This window comes from Diabrotica virgifera, chromosome 7, assembly GCF_917563875.1.
Source record: "Diabrotica virgifera virgifera chromosome 7, PGI_DIABVI_V3a".
NCBI classification, from domain to species: domain Eukaryota; kingdom Metazoa; phylum Arthropoda; class Insecta; order Coleoptera; family Chrysomelidae; genus Diabrotica; species Diabrotica virgifera.
Window position 1 is genome coordinate 137,400,244 of NC_065449.1, and position 21,696 is coordinate 137,421,939.

The 21,696-nt window shown below is 32.8% G+C and overlaps 1 protein-coding gene across 1 annotated transcript in view; it reads right to left on the reverse strand.

The window, feature by feature from the left end:
- Nucleotides 1-21,696, reverse strand: part of LOC114337780 (splicing factor 45) — a 56,179-nt gene that overhangs the window by 16,920 nt on the left and 17,563 nt on the right. Inside the window, exon 2 of the mRNA XM_028288315.2 lies at nt 11,062-11,429. Coding sequence (XP_028144116.1) covers nt 11,062-11,429 — 368 coding nt within the window. The remainder of the gene's footprint in view (nt 1-11,061; nt 11,430-21,696) is intronic.

Genomic DNA, 21,696 nt, shown 5'->3' on the forward strand with positions numbered 1-21,696 from the left:
AATCATTTATTGGAAATTAAGGGTTTGATAAAAGATATCGATACTCAATCATCATCATTCTCTTTGCCTTATCCCTATGCGGGGTCGGCTTCCCTAATTGCATTTCTCCACACAATTCTATCTTGGGCCATATCAATGTTAATCCCCTTTACCAACATGTCCTGCCTTATCGTCTCCCCCCAGCTCTTCTTTGGTCTTCCTCTCCTACTCCTTCCAGGAATCTGCACTTCAGCTATTCTTCGTATTGGGTGGTTAACGTCTCGACGTTGAACATGACCAAACCATCTTAACCTATGCTCTCTCATTTTGGCATCAATTGGTGCCACGCCTAGACTTCCCCTAATATACTCATTTCTAATTTTATCCTTCTTTGTCACTCCACTCATCCATCTAAGCATTCTCATTTCCGCCACATGCATTCGCTGTTCCTCTTTCTTTTTCACTGCCCAACATTCAGTTCCGTACATCATAGCTGGTCTTATGGCTGTTTTATAGAATTTTCCCTTCAGCTTCATTGGAATTTTTCTGTCACACAACACACCACTCGCTTCTTTCCACTTCATCCATCCAGCCCTAATTCTACTGCATGCATCTCCATCTATTTCTCCATTACTCTGTAATACCGATCCTAGGTACTTAAAACTATTGCTTTTTACAATCATTTCACCATCCAAAGATACCATTTTATTTGTAGTAGCTCCATCTTTAAATGAACATTCCAAATACTCTGTTTTTGTCCTACTAAGTTTTAAACCTTTTTCCTCCAGAGCTTGTCTCCACTGTTCCAGTTTTTGTTCTAAGTCTCTTTCACTATTTCCTACTAACACGACATCATCAGCATACATTAAGCACCATGGAATGTTACCCTGTATTTTCGCTGTTATCTGGTCCAAAACTAATGAGAATAAATACGGACTAAGCACAGAACCTTGATGCAATCCTACTTTCACATGAAATTTATCAGTCTCTCCCACACCTGTCCTAACACTAGTCGTTACTCCCTCATACATATCCCTCACAATCTTTACATATTCACCAGGGACTCCTTTCTTATTGAGTGCCCACCACAGAATCTCTCGAGGAACTCTATCATATGCTTTCTCAAGATCAATGAATACCATATGAGCGTTTGTTTCTTTACTCCTGTATTTTTCCATCAACTGCCTTATAATGAAAATTGCATCTGTTGTTGATCTACCCTGCATAAAGCCAAATTGATTCTCGGATATTTCGGTTTCTTCACGTATCCGTCTATCAATTACTCTTTCCCATATTTTCATGGTGTGGCTAAGCAGTTTTATAGCCCTGTAGTTTGTACATTGTTGTATATCTCCCTTGTTTTTGTAAACAGGTACCAGTATACTGCTTCTCCATTCGTCTGGCATTTGTCCAACTTCCATAATTCTATTAAATAGACCTGCTAGCCACCTTGTTCCTGTCTCTCCCAATGCTCTCCATACTTCCCCAGGAATATCATCTGGTCCTACCGCTTTTCCTTTCTTTATTTTTTGAAGCGCTTGAGCCACTTCCTCGTTGGTTATTTTGGTGACCATTGCTGCTACTGTCTCCGTTGACTCTACAGGCTGTCTGTCAAATTCTTCATTTAATAAGCTGTCAAAGTACTTTCTCCATCTCTTTTTGACATCCCTTTCGTGAACTAGTATTTTATTATTTTCATCTCGGATACATCTAATCTGATTAAAATCTTTTGCTTTCTTTGCTCTCTGTTTGGCTATTTTATATATCTTCGTTTCGCCTTCCCTGGTATCAAGTTGATCGTATAGGTTTGAATACGCTTCTGCTTTAGCTTTTGCTACTGCTACTTTCGCTTTCTTTTTGGCGACCATATAGTTTTGAAGATCTATGTCCGATCTGGTTTCTTGCCACTTTTTATATAATTTTCTCTTCTCTTTTATGTTTCCTTGTACTTCATTTGACCACCACCAAGTCTCTTTATCTTCAAACTTCTTTCCTGACGTTTTCCCAAGTATTTCAATAGCCGTCTCTCTAATAATATTGGCCATTTTTCTCCAAATTGTGTTAGGGCTTCCTTTCATGTTCCAACATATTTTTTCTACTATTCTTTCCCTGAATAGACCTTCCTTCTCATCTTTTAGCATCCACCACTTGATTTTTTGTGGTCCTCTCCGATATTTTTGTTTAGTTTCGCTTTTTACTTCGATGTCCAGAACAAGCAGCTTATGTTGTTGGCTTACTGTCTCACTAACTATTACCTTGCAGTCCTTGCATTCACGTATGTCTTCTTTCCTTATCATGAAGTAGTCTATTTGGGATTGATGTTGTCCACTTTTGTAGGTAATAAGTTGAGTTTCTCTCTTTTTAAAGAATGTGTTAACAATCGCCATATCCAATGCTGTTGCTAATTCTAGCATGTCATCTCCAGCTTCATTTCTAGTTCCAAAGCCTAATCCCCCATGTATTGTTTCATATCCTGTCTTGGCTTGGCCCACATGTGCATTGAAATCACCTCCTATTATAACTTTCTCCTCCGCTGGAATATCACTCAGTATGTCTCCCAATTGATCATAGAAAGCTCTTCTTTCATTCTCACCCAGACCTGTTTGAGGAGCATACACACACACAACATTCAATACCTCTTTATCAATTACAAATTTCACTGACATCATTCTATCACTCGTTCTTACAACATCTACTACGTTATCTTTCATTTCACTATCAGCAATTATACCAACTCCATTTCTAGTGTTACTACTCCCTACATACCACAATTTATATCCATCACCTAGTTCTTTCGCCCTTTGTCCTTTCCACCTAGTTTCTTGAATACAAGCAATTTGAACTCTTCTTCGTTTGAGCGCATCCACTAACTCCAGACTCTTACCTGTAAGACTACCAAGATTCCAAGACCCTATCCTGATTTTTCTAACCTGCAATGGTGTTCCCCCTGAGATAGTCCTCACCCGGAGATCCGAATGGAGGCTCATTTTACTTCCGGAACATTTTACCTCAGGAGATGCCATCATTTCAGTATAAGTTTTTATTTCGTTTGGAGAAGGTCTTTTCATTATTATGGCCTGAAAAGATTTTTGGATATTTGATGCCTGAATGCCTTTTCTATCAGCACCATACCCTGCCCTGTCCTGCACGTTTAGCCAATACACCACCAATGCAACCAAAGTGCAGTATTACCCCACACCCGCCTGCATTTTTCTGTATAGGCCAGGATCCCTACTGTAAGGACTGCCCTATAAGCCAATGTATTGTTGCCCGTATCCCGCCACTAGGAGGCACGTACTTCATTCGGGATACATATCGATACTCAATACGATACGAAATATATTTTAGATAACATAACATCTCCCGCAACAGTAGTTGATGTTAAACGTACACATCGTAGAATAGAAAAGGATGGTGATATACAGTATGTCCCCAAAAAACCGTTATTGTAACCTTTGAAGGGAATACTTTACCCAATTATATTTCAATAAATAGTGTTTATTTTTCGGTAGAGCGGTTTCTCAGCAGAATTACGCAATGCTTCCGGTGTCTGCTCTTTGGACACATTTCCGGGAACTGTAAAAAGGTTGAGGAATTGTGCATTAAATGTAGTAACGTAAAAGGCGAAAATCACGTTTGTAACGATTCAGAAATTCGCTGTATATATTGCAAAACTAATGACCATGTTTCCATTTCAAGAAAATGTCCGCATTATGAGAAACAACGTAAAATTAAGAATATTATGGTTGTGGAGAATATTTCCTTTATTGAAGCAAGAGAAAAATATGAAATGTCTTATTCGGGAATATCTGTTAACAATAGTTTTTCTATTTTGTCCAACGAAAATTTTCCGCCTTTACCAGCAGTTGAATCCAGGTCTGGAAATTCTAACTCCTGTTTACACTCCAATTTTAAGAAAAATAGCCATTATGTTTTGCCCACACATCCTACACGTAGTCCTACCGGCAACAGCAATAAAAAACGTCGAATTTCTAATGACACTCCTCCACAACCGATGTTCCCTTTTCAGTTTGGCCCTAATCAACCACTGCCTCGAAATAATAAAATCCACCAACTTATCAAGATTTAAATAATAAAAACATTGTAAAGTCAATTGCAGATTTCATAATTGAGTTTTTAAAAAGTATTCATACTATTGAAGATATAAAAAATTTAAATAATGATTTAATTCAAACAGGAATAAATAAAGTGTTGGAGGACACATGTAAAAAGTAACCTTCACTCCGTTACTAAAGACATTAAATATTTGTCAGTGGAACGCACGTTCTGCTGTTTCCAATAAAATAGTTTAATGCATTATCTTGTAAATAATAATATTTATGTGGCAATAATAAGTGAAACATGGTTTAAACCCAACAAAGTATATAGTTTTGTAGGTTATAATGTAATTCGTAAGGATAGACAAGATGGTTTTTCTGGAGTTTGCATTTTGGTCAAAAAATCGATTTCACACCTAGAATTCAGCATAGTTTCCAATTTTAATGTCGACCTTCTTGTTTGTGGTATTAATATTAAATTCAACAATAAAACTTTAAGTATAATTTCCGTTTATAGGGCACCGGACATTAAAACCAAAACGACTGATTGGGTAAATATCTTTTCGCAGTTTCCAACTCCATGTATTATTGGTGGGGATTTTAACGCGCATCATTCTACCTGGGGATCGCATAAAAACGATTCTATTGGTAAACAACTCATTGAAGCAAGCAATAATTGTGATTTTGTAGTTATGAATACGGGCGAACCTACGTGCATTACCCGGCCAGGCTGCAATGATTCTATGATAGATGTTACCTTTTGCTCCTCGGATGTAGCTAGTGATATAGATTGGGCAGTTTACTCTGACACACTAGGATCGAATCATTTTATGATAAAAATAACTCTTGCAATGCAAGAAATTCCGCAGGATATCACAATTCCGCGATATAGATGGAACCTAAAAGGAGCTAATTGGGAGCAATATAAAGAGATTGTGGAAGACTACTTTTATAATTTTACTGATGCAGAATATCCAACCACCAAAGAAAAATATGCATTCTTAATCAATTGTATAAATAATGCAGCACAAAGAACTTTAAAAGAATACAGACCATTTAAGTGCAAAAATCGAACACCTTCACCTTGGTGGGATGCAGAATGTGACAACATAATTTCTGAAAGAAAACATGTACTACAAGTATACAAAGAAACCCCCACAAAAGATAATTTTCTTGCATACCAAAAATGTATGGCACTTACTAAACGAACATTAAAAGAAAAAGCTAAAAAAAGTTGGATTGAATGGTGTTCCAATCTCAACAAAAATACTCCAGCGAGCATGATATGGAAACAAGCAAAAAAAAATGAATCGTAAAACAATAAACCTGGGTAAGCCACATAATGATGATTTAATAGATGAATTTTTTAATCATGTAGCTCCCCAGACTGTTCCTTCCACTGTAAATATCGAACAAACGTTCTTAGATAAAAATCACTTTTTGGCAAATAATTTTCACATTAATGAACTAAATTATGCTTTAATAAATAAAAAATGTACTGCCCCAGGTTTTGATCAAATAAAGTCTCCAATGTTAGAGAACCTACCAATTATAGCAAAAAGGTTTCTTCTACAAATTTTTGATGAGATGCTTGCATTGAAGACTTTAGAAAAATTATAATCACACCGATTCCTAAACAAGGTAAAGACCCTAATTTGGCCCATTCGTATAGACCGATTTCTCTGCTATCACGTGTGCAAAATACTTTCGAACGTATGATAAAACATAGGCTAGAATGGTGGCTACATAAAAAAGACCTGCTTACGCCCTATCAATTTGCATACAAAAGAGGAGTGGGTATGCTAGATGCACTTACAACCTTAGTAACAAATATTCAAAATAATTTCTCTAGAAATAACTATCTTTCAACAATTTTTATTGATATTGAGAAAGCATATGACACCTTAAGCTTAAATATTTTGAGTAAAAAAATGATTATTGATTTTAAAATTCCTAAGGCAATAGTATATGCTATTATCGGATTATAAAAGACATGTTTATGTCAGGGATTTTAACAACCATTTATTAGGCCCAAGATATGTTTTTACAGGAATTCCACAAGGAGCTGTCTTAAGTCCTTTTCTTTTCAATTTATACACAGCTGACCTACATAAATTAAAGTTGGAAAAATATCCTTTTAAGATTATCCAATATGCAGATGACTTCAGCATATACTGCGAAACAAAGAAGAGAGATGAAGCTTTTGGATTTTTAATGGATACTTACAATGTTGTAGAAATATGGTTGGAAGAAAACCACCTTCAACTGTCGACCACAAAATCAGCAATGATCATTTTCAGTAGACATAATATTCCCAATATAGAAACATTTATAGTAAAACAGCGAGAAATTCCTTTTAAAAAGGTAGTTAAATATTTGGGCATTATACTGGATGACAAACTCACATGGAAATTTCACATAGAATATATGTTAAATAGATGTGAAAAAGGCCTAAACTTTCTGAAAATGACAACTAAAACTTGGTGGGGAACAGATGTTCCTTCCTTACTTTTTTATAGGACGTACATTCGCTCTATCGTAGATTATGGATATTGGTTATATGGATCTGCCAGCAAGAACTTACTAAACAAATTAAACATATTTATAAACCAGTGTCTGCGGATCTGTATTGGTGCCATGAAGACAACTCCTATTGAGCCCCTTTATGTTGAAGCACTTGAGCCTCCAATTTCTCTTAGAAGACATTTCCTGGCCGAAAAATTTTTACTGAAAATTAAACACCAGAACACTTTCCTTTATACCGAATTTATAAATTTAAACAATTATGATTTAACGAATAAATATTGGGTAAAGAAAAACTCTCCAACCCTATGTGAAGCTCTTAGAGAAAACACAGTTTCTGCTGATGAAGCTATTAACTTAAAATCACACACAGATATAAATGATTTTGAAACATTTTTTTATGACGTTAAATTTATTAAACCAAATTATGTAAACACTGGAAGAGCAAATAACAACATTATAACAAGCATCTTATCCAATTGGGATTACTACAGTACTATCTACACGGATGCCTCCAAATCAGAAGACGGTACAGGATGTGCCTTTTACATCCCCATGGAAAAGGTAGAAAAAATGTTCAAATTAAAAGCAAATATTTCCATATTTAGTGCGGAAGCAATTGCCATATATCAAGCCCTAGTTTTTGTTTCTAACAGGGAATCCTCCGTTATTATTGTTACAGATGCGATGTCAGTTCTCACAGATATTAACCAACCTATTTTTCCAACCACATACTCCAATCCCTATATAATATTAATTAAAAAATTGGTGAAACAATTTAAAGAAAATAAAAAAAATGTGATATTTATATGGGCCAAAGCACACATTGGGATTAAACATAATGAGCATGTGGACCAATTAGCCAAATTAAGTATTTATTCAGGGGATACCACAGAATATCTACCAAGTATTTCTGATTTGGTTGCCACACGTAAGGCAGTCTTGAAACATAAATGGAGTGACCTATGGTCTGAGTTTTGCTTTACCAACCCAAATAGATACACTTCTTTACACACAACTGTCCCTGTTTCATATTGGCATAGAACTTATAATGTCCCAAGGCGTTATACTAGGCTAAAATTTGGACATGCTTGCTTTCCTGCTCATCTTGCAAGAATTCATGTGGTTGAGAGTAAAAACTGTGTGGAATGTGGAGTAGAAGGCGACCTAGATCATGTAATTTTTGGTTGTGCCAAATATAATCTAGAATCCACCTTATTATATAATAATATAGTTCATATTACCGGTAAATCTCCGTTTAACGTTTTATCTGCTCTAGCGACTCAAAATAGATTAATTTACGACTGGATAATCGATTTTTTGGCCAAATGTAATATTTTTCTTTAGTTGGAAAGAAAATAATAATAATTTGTTTTTACTGTTTACCTTTGTTTTCTCTCCTTTATATGTTTAATCCTATTTACCGTGGCCTAGTTTTCCTGTGTATGTTTTATATTATAATGTCCTGATGGGCCCCTGGACGTGAAGCGTGTGACCCATGTTAATGTGTATGTATATATATTTTCTCTTCTTTTCACTAATTGTTGTATTGATTTCCAACTTTAAATTTATCTATTCTAGTCTATTCAATTGCAAAAATTCATAAACTTTTCACTGCTCCTAATGAAATTAAAAGATCATGTAACTGGCTGTATGGCAAACTGCCAAAGCCATAAAAAAACTTTTTTGTAAAAACTTAGTTTTTCAGTGATTTACGAAAAACCGCTTCAAAACATGCATTTTTTTCACGAATAATTAAAATCTTTGATCATTAATAACTTAAAAAGTATTGACTTATTTTAATAACTTTATATAATAAATTTTGCTTTTAATTTGTTCTTTTATTGATTTGTGCAGTTATTTTTTATAAAATAATTTTCACCCCCGAGAAGAGGCGGTATCCACCCTCAGGGTAAAGGCGCAAGGTGGTAGGTACCATGTCACTTTCTTTTCTTGAGGTATCCTCTAACCACTGACCAATTTTCGTGAAAATTGATGAAGGTTCACCGAAATTGAAGGTAATCGTTGATTTTTACCTTCAGTGACTGCACTATACAAAATAAATTGCAATTTACTGATCTAAATGCGCGTAATTTGGGAACTTTTAAATTATTAAATGATATGTAGTCGCCAAATAATTAATTTAATGCATTTTACGTACAACTTTCTCTTAAGCTGGGAAGATAGGGTGGTTTTCTTGCGAAGGGGTTGTAGCTCAATAATCGAAATGCACGTGATTTAATAGTTTATTCTTAGAGTATATAAGCTATAGGAATTATATCCGCAATACGATATATTTTAAGTTTTCTCAGCATTTTTCTCTTAAGTTAAATCAATTAAAGGGTTGTTTGGGGGGTGAAGGGGGTGAGCTCAAAAATCGAAACTATAATTTCAAGAGCTCATAAATAGCTCGTAATTCTGCCGCAAAAACCGATTCAATATTCCTATTTTTAAGTAGTGGGGGGGGGGGCTGACTCAGCCCCCCCCCCACTAAAGTATTAAATTCCTGCTCAGTGGAACGAGCTCAAAATTTTTAGTTTGCGGAATATGAAAGCTCATAAATCAGGGCTATTTGTTTTTTAAGTTTTGCAAGTGGGGGGGGGGGGGCAGCTCAACACGGGTATGAAAAAGAACGTTTGCTCCCAATAAAAATCTATTGTACAATCAACAGTAAGTGAAACAGAATTCATTGATATAAATGTCATATCCGTTAACCCTTTTACGGAATTAGTACGCATTGTTTATGCATACCTTTAATAACATCAATCTTAAAATGTCAAATGTTGAAGTTTAAACGAAAAATATATATTATACTAACCCATTGTTACAGTTAAAAATCCTTTAAACATTTTTCAAACTTCATTGTTGATATAAATTACAATGAATATTTTATTAAACAAACAAGTTTAAGTAATTTTATTTGCTAATAATGAGTATATTCTTGTTCTCATGATCATTTTTCAGTGCGTCATTAATTATGACGTCATATACTGTATTGGGTGTGTCGAGACTTATTTCATGTAATTATTGACGAATCTGACAGATGCCACAATCGTACTTAGCCATAGGTGAAAAGCTTGTGGAATTAAACTAATTAGTAAGTTAGTAGATTTGATTTTTACACAATATGTTAACATGTAGGTATTTTTTATAAAGGGGAATAAAATTAAAAAGTAAACAATATTGTTAATTAAATTTATAAATATGGAAACATTAAAAAATGACACAAAACTGTCCATAAACTGTGTTTTTATCTTCTTCTCTAGGTGCTGTCTCCGCTTCAAAAGTTAGCAATCATCAGAGAGATCTTTATTTCTGAAACAGCGGCTCTAAATAATTCATTGTTATTACATCCAAACCAGTTCCTAAGGTTCTTCAGCCATGAGTTACGTCTCCTTACTATGGATCTTTTTCTTGCATAATGACCTGGAGTATTAGATATACATCTCTCATCACATGTCCCATATATCTCAGTTTTCTTCTTATTTGTTAGTTCTCGTTCCTTATGCGTAAGTCTCATTACCTCCACGTTGGCTATTCTATCTACTCATGAGATATTTAGCACTCTTCGGTACAAATCGAATGTCTCTAGTCTCCTCACGCCAATGACTAACTTTTAACGAACTAAATTCTAAACCAAAACACAAAATAATGCACAAAGACGTTGTGAAACACAAGTGAAGTCGAATTCGAAATTTCAAAATGACAGGTACACAAAATACTGACCTGAATAATAACCGTCACATGACTCTTTGACACTTCTAAAAAATGGCCAAAATGGACGAAGTTTTTGTCAAATGTTCGTAATACGTGTATTTGATTGGCTAGAAAAAACGCGCATTCTAAATATCAACGAATCAAAGGTAGGTTAGGAATAGACATCTTATGTATATAACCATTGTAATGATGCATTGTAATGAAGTCTCATCTAACTTAATGCATTAGAGAGAAATCGAAAAACTGTTACGCACTGAAAAATGATCATGAGAACAAGAATATTATGCTTTTTCTCGTGAGGATCTTTCAGTGCGTCACAGTTTTTCGATTTCTTTCTAACGCATTAAATTGTATGTGACAGAAAAACGCACGTCGGTGATTACATTTCGTCGGTGACATTTATAACATTTATTCTAGTTGTCAATAGATGGCGCCATAATCGAAAATGAAATAATTTGCGAATTATATAATATATCTACGAATATAATCTGAACAATTTATAAGACTATATAAATCAAAGAAAATACCATTTTATAAATGCAATAAACACAATTGATTTGATTTTATGCCATATTGCAAATAAAATGTGGCAACTGTCAGATTTAACTAAAATGTCATGTCACTAAAATGTATATTATCATGGACTTATGCTATCATTTATGACGCACTGAAAAATGCTCATGAAAAGAAGCATACTTACGGGTAAAGTAATGGGTGTTATTATCTATTCAAAACTAGTGAATAATGGGCATATTATTAAACGGTCGTATAAAAATATATTTACCTTACTAGGATTTTTCATTATTTCTGTGATAGTAGGAGGTTGTGTTACTTGATCTATTGTAGGAGGGGCCAAAATTTCTTTTTCATGTATAATCCTTCCTCCTCTCTTGGAAGTTTTTTCTACTTGTAATGCACTGGCCATGCCTTGTTCCATTCTACCCAGACCTTGTCCCTCTTTAAATCCGTATCTTGCCATAATTTTTGCAGCAACTGAACCACCATAACTAGAAGCTGGTTGAGGTTTAGTAGGAATAATAGGAACTGGATCTGATGGTTCTTGAAGACTTGGTGGAGGTGCTATGGCAGCACCTCCAGAAGGACGAGGCTGTTTTGGAGCAATTTCTTCTTCATCTTCTTCATTCCATCTACCTACAGGTAACATTCAAACATTAATATATTTTTAAAGATCAATGTGCAATGATATACAGACTAAATGTCAATATCGAAATATTGAGTATAAAGTTACAAAATAAAAATCGATTTTTTTGTAATATGTCGGAAACTGTTAGACTTTATACTGAAAATGGACATGTGGCTTTCTTATGGCAGGAACATCTTAAAAAAATATCTGTGTAATTTGTGCCCCCCATAAAAATTTTATGGTAGTTTTGTTTCCTTAAAACACCCCAAATATTTGTGTATGTTCCAATTAAATTATTATTGTGGTACCATTAGTTAAACACAATGTTTTTAAAACACTTAAGCCTCTTAAGGGGCCCACAAATTGCGTTATTGTTTGACAAGCAAGTCTGTTCGAACAAAAGTGACGAACACAAGTTACACATACTTCAGTTATGTTTAGTAGTTTGTCAGAATATGAAACGAATTTATTTGTGTGTAGTAGCGGCAGTGTTTGCCATAAAATCAAACATTCCTGGGTATATTGCCATTACCATAATAAGAATCATCGCTATTCTCTACATTTGATACACTAGTCATTAGAATGTGTGGTTTCGTTATCCTTCAAAAATGGCAGATCATCATAATACCAGAGATTTGGTATTTATACATCATAACTTCCAGAGCTGCAATCAAAGAATATATATATATATATATATATATATATATATATATATATATATATATATATATATATATATATATATATATATATATATATATATATATATATATGAGTAGAAGGGTACTGCCTTGTAACGTTTTAGCATAGGATTTTGTGTTCCCACTGAGTAGGTGCATACACCTGACAATGACTATGGAGCTTATGCAATCTCACCACCGCCTACACCGCGGCCGCAACACCCCTGTCATCTGTTCCATATAAAAGCTTCTTCTAGGCGAGTATATCGAGGGGTTCGAGCGAAAACCCGATAACTAAAAATAACATTGTTTCGAAATAATCACGATTAAAGATTTTAGGAAGTTTGAAGAAGATTTCAAATCGTCATAGGAAGTTCAATCAAATCGTCATTAAACTTTCTATGACGATTTGAAAACTTCTTCAAACTTCCTAAAATCTTTAATCGCGATTATCTCGAAACAATGTTATTTTTAGTATCAGGTTTTCGCTCGAACCCATCGATATATTCTTTGCTGCAATGTTTTGATCTAACTTTTTTTAATTTTCTTCTGTAGCCTATTCTTCATGAGTCAATATTTTTCTTTACTGTCTCTTTTGTTGCATCAGCATCAACTTCTTTTAACTTTGCCAATAGACTCTCATATCGTTGTCCTAATCTGTAAACTGCGTAACTCCATAATTTTCTGAAAATGAGTTATTACTGCCATCTGTTTTAAAAAGTCCTTACTTATCGTTTAAAAAAGGTAGCGCATGCATATTTTTACCAGATGAGTAAATAGCGACCTCTTTTATACACCGTATCTCCCTTGTCGCCAAATTTAGTACGAAAAATTCGTAACTCCCCAGTTTTCATCCCACACGACAAGAAAAAGTTGGTGGTAGTAAGTAATACTAAATACTTATTAAACAATATACAAGATGTTAGTAATATGTGTATCTATAAAATATTTCCGTTTTACAAACATATCTTTTAAAATGGGATACATAGTATTCGCATTAATCTTTGGAGAGATAGTTTTTTGCTCTCCTGTAAAATTTTGATAAATGGAGTTACGCAGTTTACAGATTAGGTCGACAATATGCTTTGTCTTTCTTAAGTTGATCACTGTACTTGCGACTTTTAATCATCCATACACACCGAAAACTAGGATACATTTCTATAAATTCTAATAACAGCATTCTATTCATCTGACTAAGTCCATCATATTGAAACAATTCATTGAGAAATATAGACTTTTAATTTAAAATAGATATTTTAAAAAAATAAATGAACGCGACACTTTATGATAAACAGTCATCTTTTAAAAGTGTTGTAGGTATCCACACACTTCACATTTGCTGGAATTGAAGTGCTTATTGAATAAGTTCCACAGACATAACCAAGCTGAACCTGATTACTACATCATTTTTGCATGCCAACAACAACAATTTTCAACCTGCACACTTATGTTGTGGATCATTTTTGTGTGAACAGTCATGTTCGTCAAATAAAACTATTGAGCAATAATGCAATTTGTGGGCCTCTTATTAGTACTTTTTCGATAAGCCAGTTTTTATCGAGATATTTTGAACTTTGAATCACATATCGATGGCTTAGTGTGAAAACCTCGTATCTCATGAAATTACAATTTTCCGGAGAGGCAAAAAACTGATTTTCTGCATAATATAACCTAAAAACAAAAATTACGTTACGTATTTTTAATTCGAGACATTGAGACAAATATCTGATATTGGCACAGAGCTAAAAGTGTTAAATGTTGCAATTAAATTGGAAATACAAATGTTAACTATGAAAAACACGTAAATATCCTTGCAGTATATAGAGCCTTTGCCCAAGTAACTATGATAACCTCGTATATCTTGATATACGTGTTTTTCATCTCAAATGAGGTTGTGTTTATTATTATTTACGAGGTTTTCATTTTTCATAGCTTATTGCACACCTCCAAATACTAGGTCGATACAATACAAATCTTTTGATTTAAGGTTCATAAAATGTTCCTATATGCAGGGACGTATCTTGCCATTCCTGCGCCCTTGGCGAAATTCAATGCTACCGCCCCCTTAAGTTTTGAAGCTGTTTCGTATTCAATTGATAAGATTGCCAGATTGCTCATGAGTGTTTGGCCAGTTCTCGACCGTAAATAGTTCTTAATAAGTTTAAGTTTACTAAATGTCCTTTCACATGATGCAACGCTAACGGGCATTGTAAGGTAAATTCTGTAAGAGCAATTTCAATATTTCGGTAAGCATCTCTTAGCTGGTACTTATGAATTGCATGCAAAATTTCTAAGTGGAATGCCGAGCCCAACTGTTCAAACAGCTCGTTCATATGGAATTTGAAACTTCCAATTTCTCTTACTATTTCAACAGCGTCCACGTCTCTGCTGTATTTGAGGCCAGTATCTTTTGCACAGTTTTCCAAATCAGAGTCTGTTGTTTTTTGCAGTGATGACCCTGATATTCATTGTCAAAATAACTGTCAAAGTTGATGTTGATATTTTGATCTGCTCCTGTAAAAAATAAAAGTTTTGGTGTTTTTTGGAGGATAAACTAGTGATTAATAATTAATTTAGTGTTTATAAACAAAAACATTTACGTATATAGTGGTTTAAAACTGATTTCCCCCTAAATGGGGGATAAAAGTGAGTCAGGAACGTCTCTTTTGACGCGAGTGACTGCGGACAATGGTGATATTATTAGTGAAATGGAATTTAACATGCAAGATGATGGTCAAAACGCGAGATCGAACATTAAACAATTCAATTTGCTTTCAGATAAGTATAATCTTGATAATATTTGGGTTTATATTGAAAGGATTGGTGATGATCTTAATTTGGGAAAATTACATGCAATGAGAATTGGTCACTTTACTTTTAAGAAATTAAAACTTACGAATGTTCGAGAAATTAAAAGTATAGGTAGGAATCGTGTAAAAGTTTTGCTTACTTCTCGGTTAGAGGCAAATAACCTAGTCAATAACAGCTCACTTAAAGAACAAAATTTGAAAGCATATATTCCTACTCATTTATTAGAAATAAAAGGTGTGGTGAAAGACGTTGACACTAGATATGATGTTAAATATCTTATGGATAACATCGAAACTCCTTCTAATGTTTTAAGTACATATAGGACTAAACGTAGGGTACAAAAAGAAGACAAAATTGAGTATGTGGACAAAAAAACTATAATTATAACTTTTGAAGGCAATATTTTACCGAATTATGTTGCCTTTAATAGAGTATATTTTCCTGTTGAACAGTTTTTTTGGCCGAGTTGTACAATGTTATAAGTGTTTAAAATTTGGACATGTTTCAAACCAATGCCGTAATACACAGGAACTATGTATACAGTGCGGTGAAATTAAAAGTAAAGATCATCATTGTGAGAAAAGTATGTTCTGTATACATTGCAAAAATAACGAACATGTGACAATATCAAAAAAATGTCCATTTTACGAAAAACAACAGAAAATTAAAAGTATTATGATAGAACAAAAAACTACTTTTGTGGAAGCTAGATTAATATGTGAAAACTCCTTTTCGGCACTCATCAGGCCCAACTCTTTCTCTGGTTTAAATAATAATGAAAAAGATTTTCCGTCTCGACCAACTAATAATAATAATAAAAATATTGGTCCGACTCGACCAGCTGTAGAAATAAAAAGATCTCAATTTTTGACTCAATCAAACTCTAATATAAATAATTCAAATGAGCAGCCAGGAAAGAAAAGAAAAGCTAATTCACCTATTTCAGAATCAACATCTCATAAACCGATGTTCCCCTTCACTTTTGGACCGTCTCAACCCTTGCCAACTAATTCTTATACCCCGAATACTAATATCGGAAATAAAACTGAACTAGCGATGGACAACCTTGGACAACAAATTAATTATTAAAGAAGTAGAACAGTTCATAACTAATTCATAATGTCAATACAACATAATTTAAAAATAAGTCAGTGGAATTCCAGATCTGCTATATCAAACAAAGGTAGTTTAATGCATTATTTAAATAATAAAAGTATAGACATCCTTCTAATTAGTGAAACATGGTTCAAAAAAGATATTAGCTATCATTTTAAAAATTATAATTTGGTTAGAAAAGGCAGAAATGATGGCTTCGGTGGTGTAGCTATTCTCATCCACAATTTAATTATTTTTAGTGAACTAAATTTAAACTCTAATTTTAATACGGAAATAGAAGTTTGTGGTGTAACAATTAAATATAAAACAAATGATCTTAATATTTTATCTATATATAGACCTCCTAAAAGTAAAAGTTCAGTAAATGATTGGACAAACATCTTCTCGCAAGTTAATAATTCAGCAATTATAGGAGGAGATTTTAATGCTCACCATACTATTTGGGGATCTAGTTACAATGACACTGTTGGAACATAACTTATTAATACTGCAGATGATCTCAACCTTATCGTAATAAATAACGGTGAGCCTACTGTTCTAACTCGACCAGATCAAAACAGTTCAGCAATTGATGTAACCTTTGTTACTCCTGACATAGCTAATAAAATCCACTGGTACATACATTCAGACACACTAGGCTCTAATCATTTTATTATCAATATGGAAATATTAGATAGTACTACAAATGAAGAGTTTATACCGAGAAGTAAGTGGAATATTAGAAAAGCCAATTGGACTGTATACACAACCTCAGTTAAAAATTTTTTCAATAGCGTTTACGAAATGGACAGTATATCTGATAAATATAGCTTTCTAATAGATAGTATGAATTATGCTGCGCACATTTCAATCCCGCAATACAAAACTTTTAAAAATAAAATTCGTTGGTCTCCACCTTGGTGGAATACAGAATGTGATACAATGATTAAAGAAAGGCAAGAAGCACTGGAAGTATATACTAAAAATACTAATTTTGAAAGTTATATAAAGTGTCAAGCTAGCATAGCTAAAACTAAGAAGAATCTAAAATTGATAGCTAAAAAGAGTTGGAAAGATTTTGTGTCTTCTCTAAACAGAAATACTCCTACTACAACGTTGTGGAAGCAAGCCAGAAACTAAATAGAAAATCAATTCCAAATGCATACAATTTAGATAACACCTTAGAGGATGAAATCTTTGATAAAATTGCTCCGCCATCTGTTAAACCACCTAGTACTATAATTATATTCAAGATAAGCAAAGCCATTTTTTACTAGAACCTTTTAATCTTACAGAACTAGAACTGTTCTAAACTGTTCTAAAAAATCGAAATAACACGAGTCCAGGATTTGATAATATTAAATATCCAATGATTCAACATCTCCCTAAATTGCCAAACTTCTAATGTTGGATATTTTTAATGATGTAATCAGTAATAAATCAGTTATTGATCAATTTCACGATGTAATTGTTTTACCAATATTAAAACCAGGTAAAAACTCCAATTTGGCTCAGTCATATAGACCGATTTCTCTTATGTCCTGCATGTTGAAAACTCTAGAACGAATGATAAAACACTGGTTGGAATGGTGGGTAGAAAAAAATAAACTTCTTCCAGATTTTCAGTTTGGTTATAAAAAAGGATGTGGTACTTTAGACGCACTTTCTACACTAGTAACAGATATTCAAAACACATTTTCCAACAACACTTATTTACCTACAATATGCTTAGACATTGAAAGTGCATATGACAATGTCAGTCTTGACATTTTAAGGGAAAAATTAATAAAACATTTTCATATACCGCCTCATTTTTATTCCTGCAGAAAGATATATCTAAGAACTAATAATAATAAACTGATAGGTCCTAGATATAATAATTTAGGACTTCCACAGGGATCAGTATTGAGTCCTCTTTTGTTTAATATGTATACTGCGGATTTGCATAAAGTTCCTACTGACATCTTTAAATTTCAAATAATACAATATGCTGATGATTTTCTTCTGTATTCACAGGCCAAAACTTATGATAACTCGGTTCAAACCTTAGGACGAATTCAATGTTGTGTTAATTCATGGTTCAATCAAAACGGATTCGAAATAGCTCAAAACAAATCTACTGTATGTATTTTCACTCGACATAATATTCCAAAAATAGAGAATTTAAAACCTAATGGCTACGACTACGCATTTTCTTCTTCCATTAAATATTTAGGAATGATTTTGGATCGTAAATTGACTTGGAAATTACATATTGACTTTATGATAAATCGATGTAATAAGGGTCTAAATTTTCTTAAAGCAATTTCAAGGACTTGGTGGGGAGCTGATGTTGAAACTTCCTTACTTTTCTATCGATCATATATTAGATCTATAATTGATTATGGATGTATTCTATATGGCTCAGCTTCTAAACATATTTTAAACAAAGTAGACGTTGTACAGAACTTAGGACTCCGTATCTGTTTAGGAGCTATGAAATCAACTCCAAATAAAGCTTTACATGTAGAAGCTTTAGAAATTCCACTCAATTATAGAAGGAAATATCTCAGCCAGAAATCTTTAATGAAAATTCGTTACCTAAATATCGGTCTTTATAAGAACATTTTTAGAGAATTGGCCAGACTCTGTAAATATATATACAGATGCATCTAAGACGTTAGTTGGCACTGGATGTGCCTTTTACATACCTGCTACTAAAACAGAAAAAAATGTTTAAGTTAGGCCATGATTTTTCTATCTTGAGTGCTGAAGCCATAGCAATTTATGAGGCGCTGCAATATTTTAAAGAATCAGAAGATATATCTACAACAATTATTTCCGATTCACTCTCTGTTCTTCTTGGTATTCAAACTATAGATTTTCCCAATAACAATTCAAATATTTATATCCTACTAATTAAGAAAATCCTTTTTGAAATTCATAAAAATAAAAGTAGAGTGGGTTAAGGCTCATATAGTAGTCTGGGCTGATTATCGGAGAATAGACCATTTTTGGGAAAAGTTATTTCCCAGCAATTTTATTGCTGGAATCGAATCTTAAGATTGTATATATTAATAATATAGGTATGCAAAGTCCGCAGATAGTGTGCTACTTTTTTATAAACAAAATGGCGCCCGAAAATCGTGTTTTTTTTTCAATTTTTGCTCTATAACTCCAAAGATTTTAACTTTACACCAAAAATACTCAAATAAAAATTCACCGCAATTAAATTCTGCATAGAGACGTGTTTTTTCCGATTTACTTAGGCGAAAACTTTCCCCGGAAAATGCGGGTTTTTCCAACAAAATCTTTAATTTTCAACTAAAGTTTTAGATAAGTAATTGTTAATCAATAATTAAATAACTTGGTAATACAAAAGCCCTTTTCGTATAGATTGTAATTCCAGAATTCGATGGAAATTGAATTAACAGTTTAGCAACAATTGAATTGTTAATTAAAAATTTACGGTCGCTATAATAACGACAATAATTATGATGTATAAGAATAACTATAATTTTTTTATATAAAGACACTATACCTATCTAATGTACTTTACAGAATTGAAATTGGACAATTTAAGCGGCCTCAGGAATATTTTAAAATTATAAAGAATTTTTTGGCTTATAAACAAATAGAATATCTCGGGAAATATTAAACCAAATTAAATTGTAAAAACGGTATTCGAAAAACAGTGGCAAAACGCTTCTTTTAAAAGAAAAAATGTTTAATTATGATGAGCAGTTCCTGAGATACAACCGGTCAAATTTGACCGGAATTTAAGGCAAAGATATAAACAATAGGATCATAATTTTTAAACCATCACCTTTTTATTTTTGTCCTCTTTCTCCACACCAATTTTCATAACCTTAAAATACTCATAACATATATTATTATAATAAAAACTATCGATAATACGTGTGAAAATTGCCAAAAATAGCAAAATTCCAATCAAAAATTAGGTTGGAGAAAATGTGACCCTTAAAGTTCAAAATCGGTATACGTTAAAAAATGCATTGTCTCGGCTTTCCATGGAGCAATTTTCTTCATTCTTTTTTTGTTCCCAAGTAACTCAGAGTAGAGCCATCGAACTAATGCATCATTAAATGCCAAACTTGCTTTTGTTTTGTTATAATAAATTAATTTTTTTATTATAACACAAAATTTTAATTTGTTTAAATAAAAATTGTTTAAATAATTATACAACTTTCAAATGAGAATATTTATGTTTTTAACTTTAAAAGGTACACTTGTAGTAAGTTTATCTAAAAAAAAACCTACAACTGGAAAAAATATGTAGTTTTCTCTTCTTGTAAATAAATTAATCCATTATAAAAAACAAAAGCAAGTTTGACATTTAATAATGCATTAGATCGATGGCTCTACTCGAGTTATTAGGGAACAAAAAAAGAATGAAGGAAATTGCTCCATGGAAAGCCTAGAAAATGCATTTTTTTAACGTTTACCGATTTTGAACTTTGAGGGTTATATTTTCTCCAACCTAATTTTTGATTGGAATTTTGCTATTTTTGGCAATTTTCGCACGTATTATTGATAGTTTTTATTATAATAATATATATTATAAGTATTTTAAAGATACGAAAATTGGTGTGGAGAAAGAGGACAAAAATAGAAAGGTGATGGTTTGAAAATTATGATCCTATTGTTTATATCTTTGCCGTAAATTCCGGTCAACTTTGACCGGCTGTATCTCAGGAACCACTCGTTATAGTTAAACGTTTTTTCTTTAAAAGAAGCGTCCTGCTGCTGTTTTTCGAATACCGTTTTCACAATTTAATTTAGTTTAATACTTACCGAGATATTCTATTTGTTTATAAGCCAAAAAATTGTTTATAAATATAAAATATTCCTGAGGCCGCTTAAATAGTCCAATTTCAATTCTGTAAATTACATGAGATAGGTATAGTGCCTTTTTATGAAAAAATTATAGTTATTCTTATAAACCATAATTATTATCGTTATTATAGCGACCGTAAATTTTTAATTCACAATTCAATTGTTGCTAAACTGTTCATTCAATTTCCATCGGCTTCTGGAATTATAATCTGTACGAAAAGTGATTTTACATTATCAAGTAATTTAATTATTGATTAACAATTACTTATCTAAAATTTTAGTTGAAAATTAAAGATTTTGTTGGAAAAACCCGCTTTTTCCGGGGAAAGTTTTCGTCGAAGTGAATCGGGGAAAACACGTCTCTATGCAGAATTTAATTGCGGTGAATCTTTATTTGGGTGTTTTTGGTGTAAAGTTAAAATCTTTGGAGTTATAGAACAAAAATTGAAAAAAAAACACGATTTTCGGGCGCCATTTTGTTTATAAAAAAAGTAGCACACTATCTGCAGACTTTGCATACCTATATTATTAATACATACAATAATAAGATTCGATTCCAGCAATAAAATTGCTGGTAAATAACTTTTCCTTGTATTTTGCTAATTAGCCCAGAGTATAGGACTAACGCATAATGAATATGTTGATAGTTTGGCTAAAAAAAGCTATTGAATATGGTACTTCAAATAATCGTAAGTTTTGCATATCTGATTTAGTTAACACTATTAAGCATCGAGTTAAAAATCAGTGGAGTCAATCATGGCGAGATCTTTGTAAACAATCCAAATCTCAGTATTCACTGATTCAACCTTTTGTTCCAAATATATATTGGTTTAAAAATTATGTAGTACCTCGA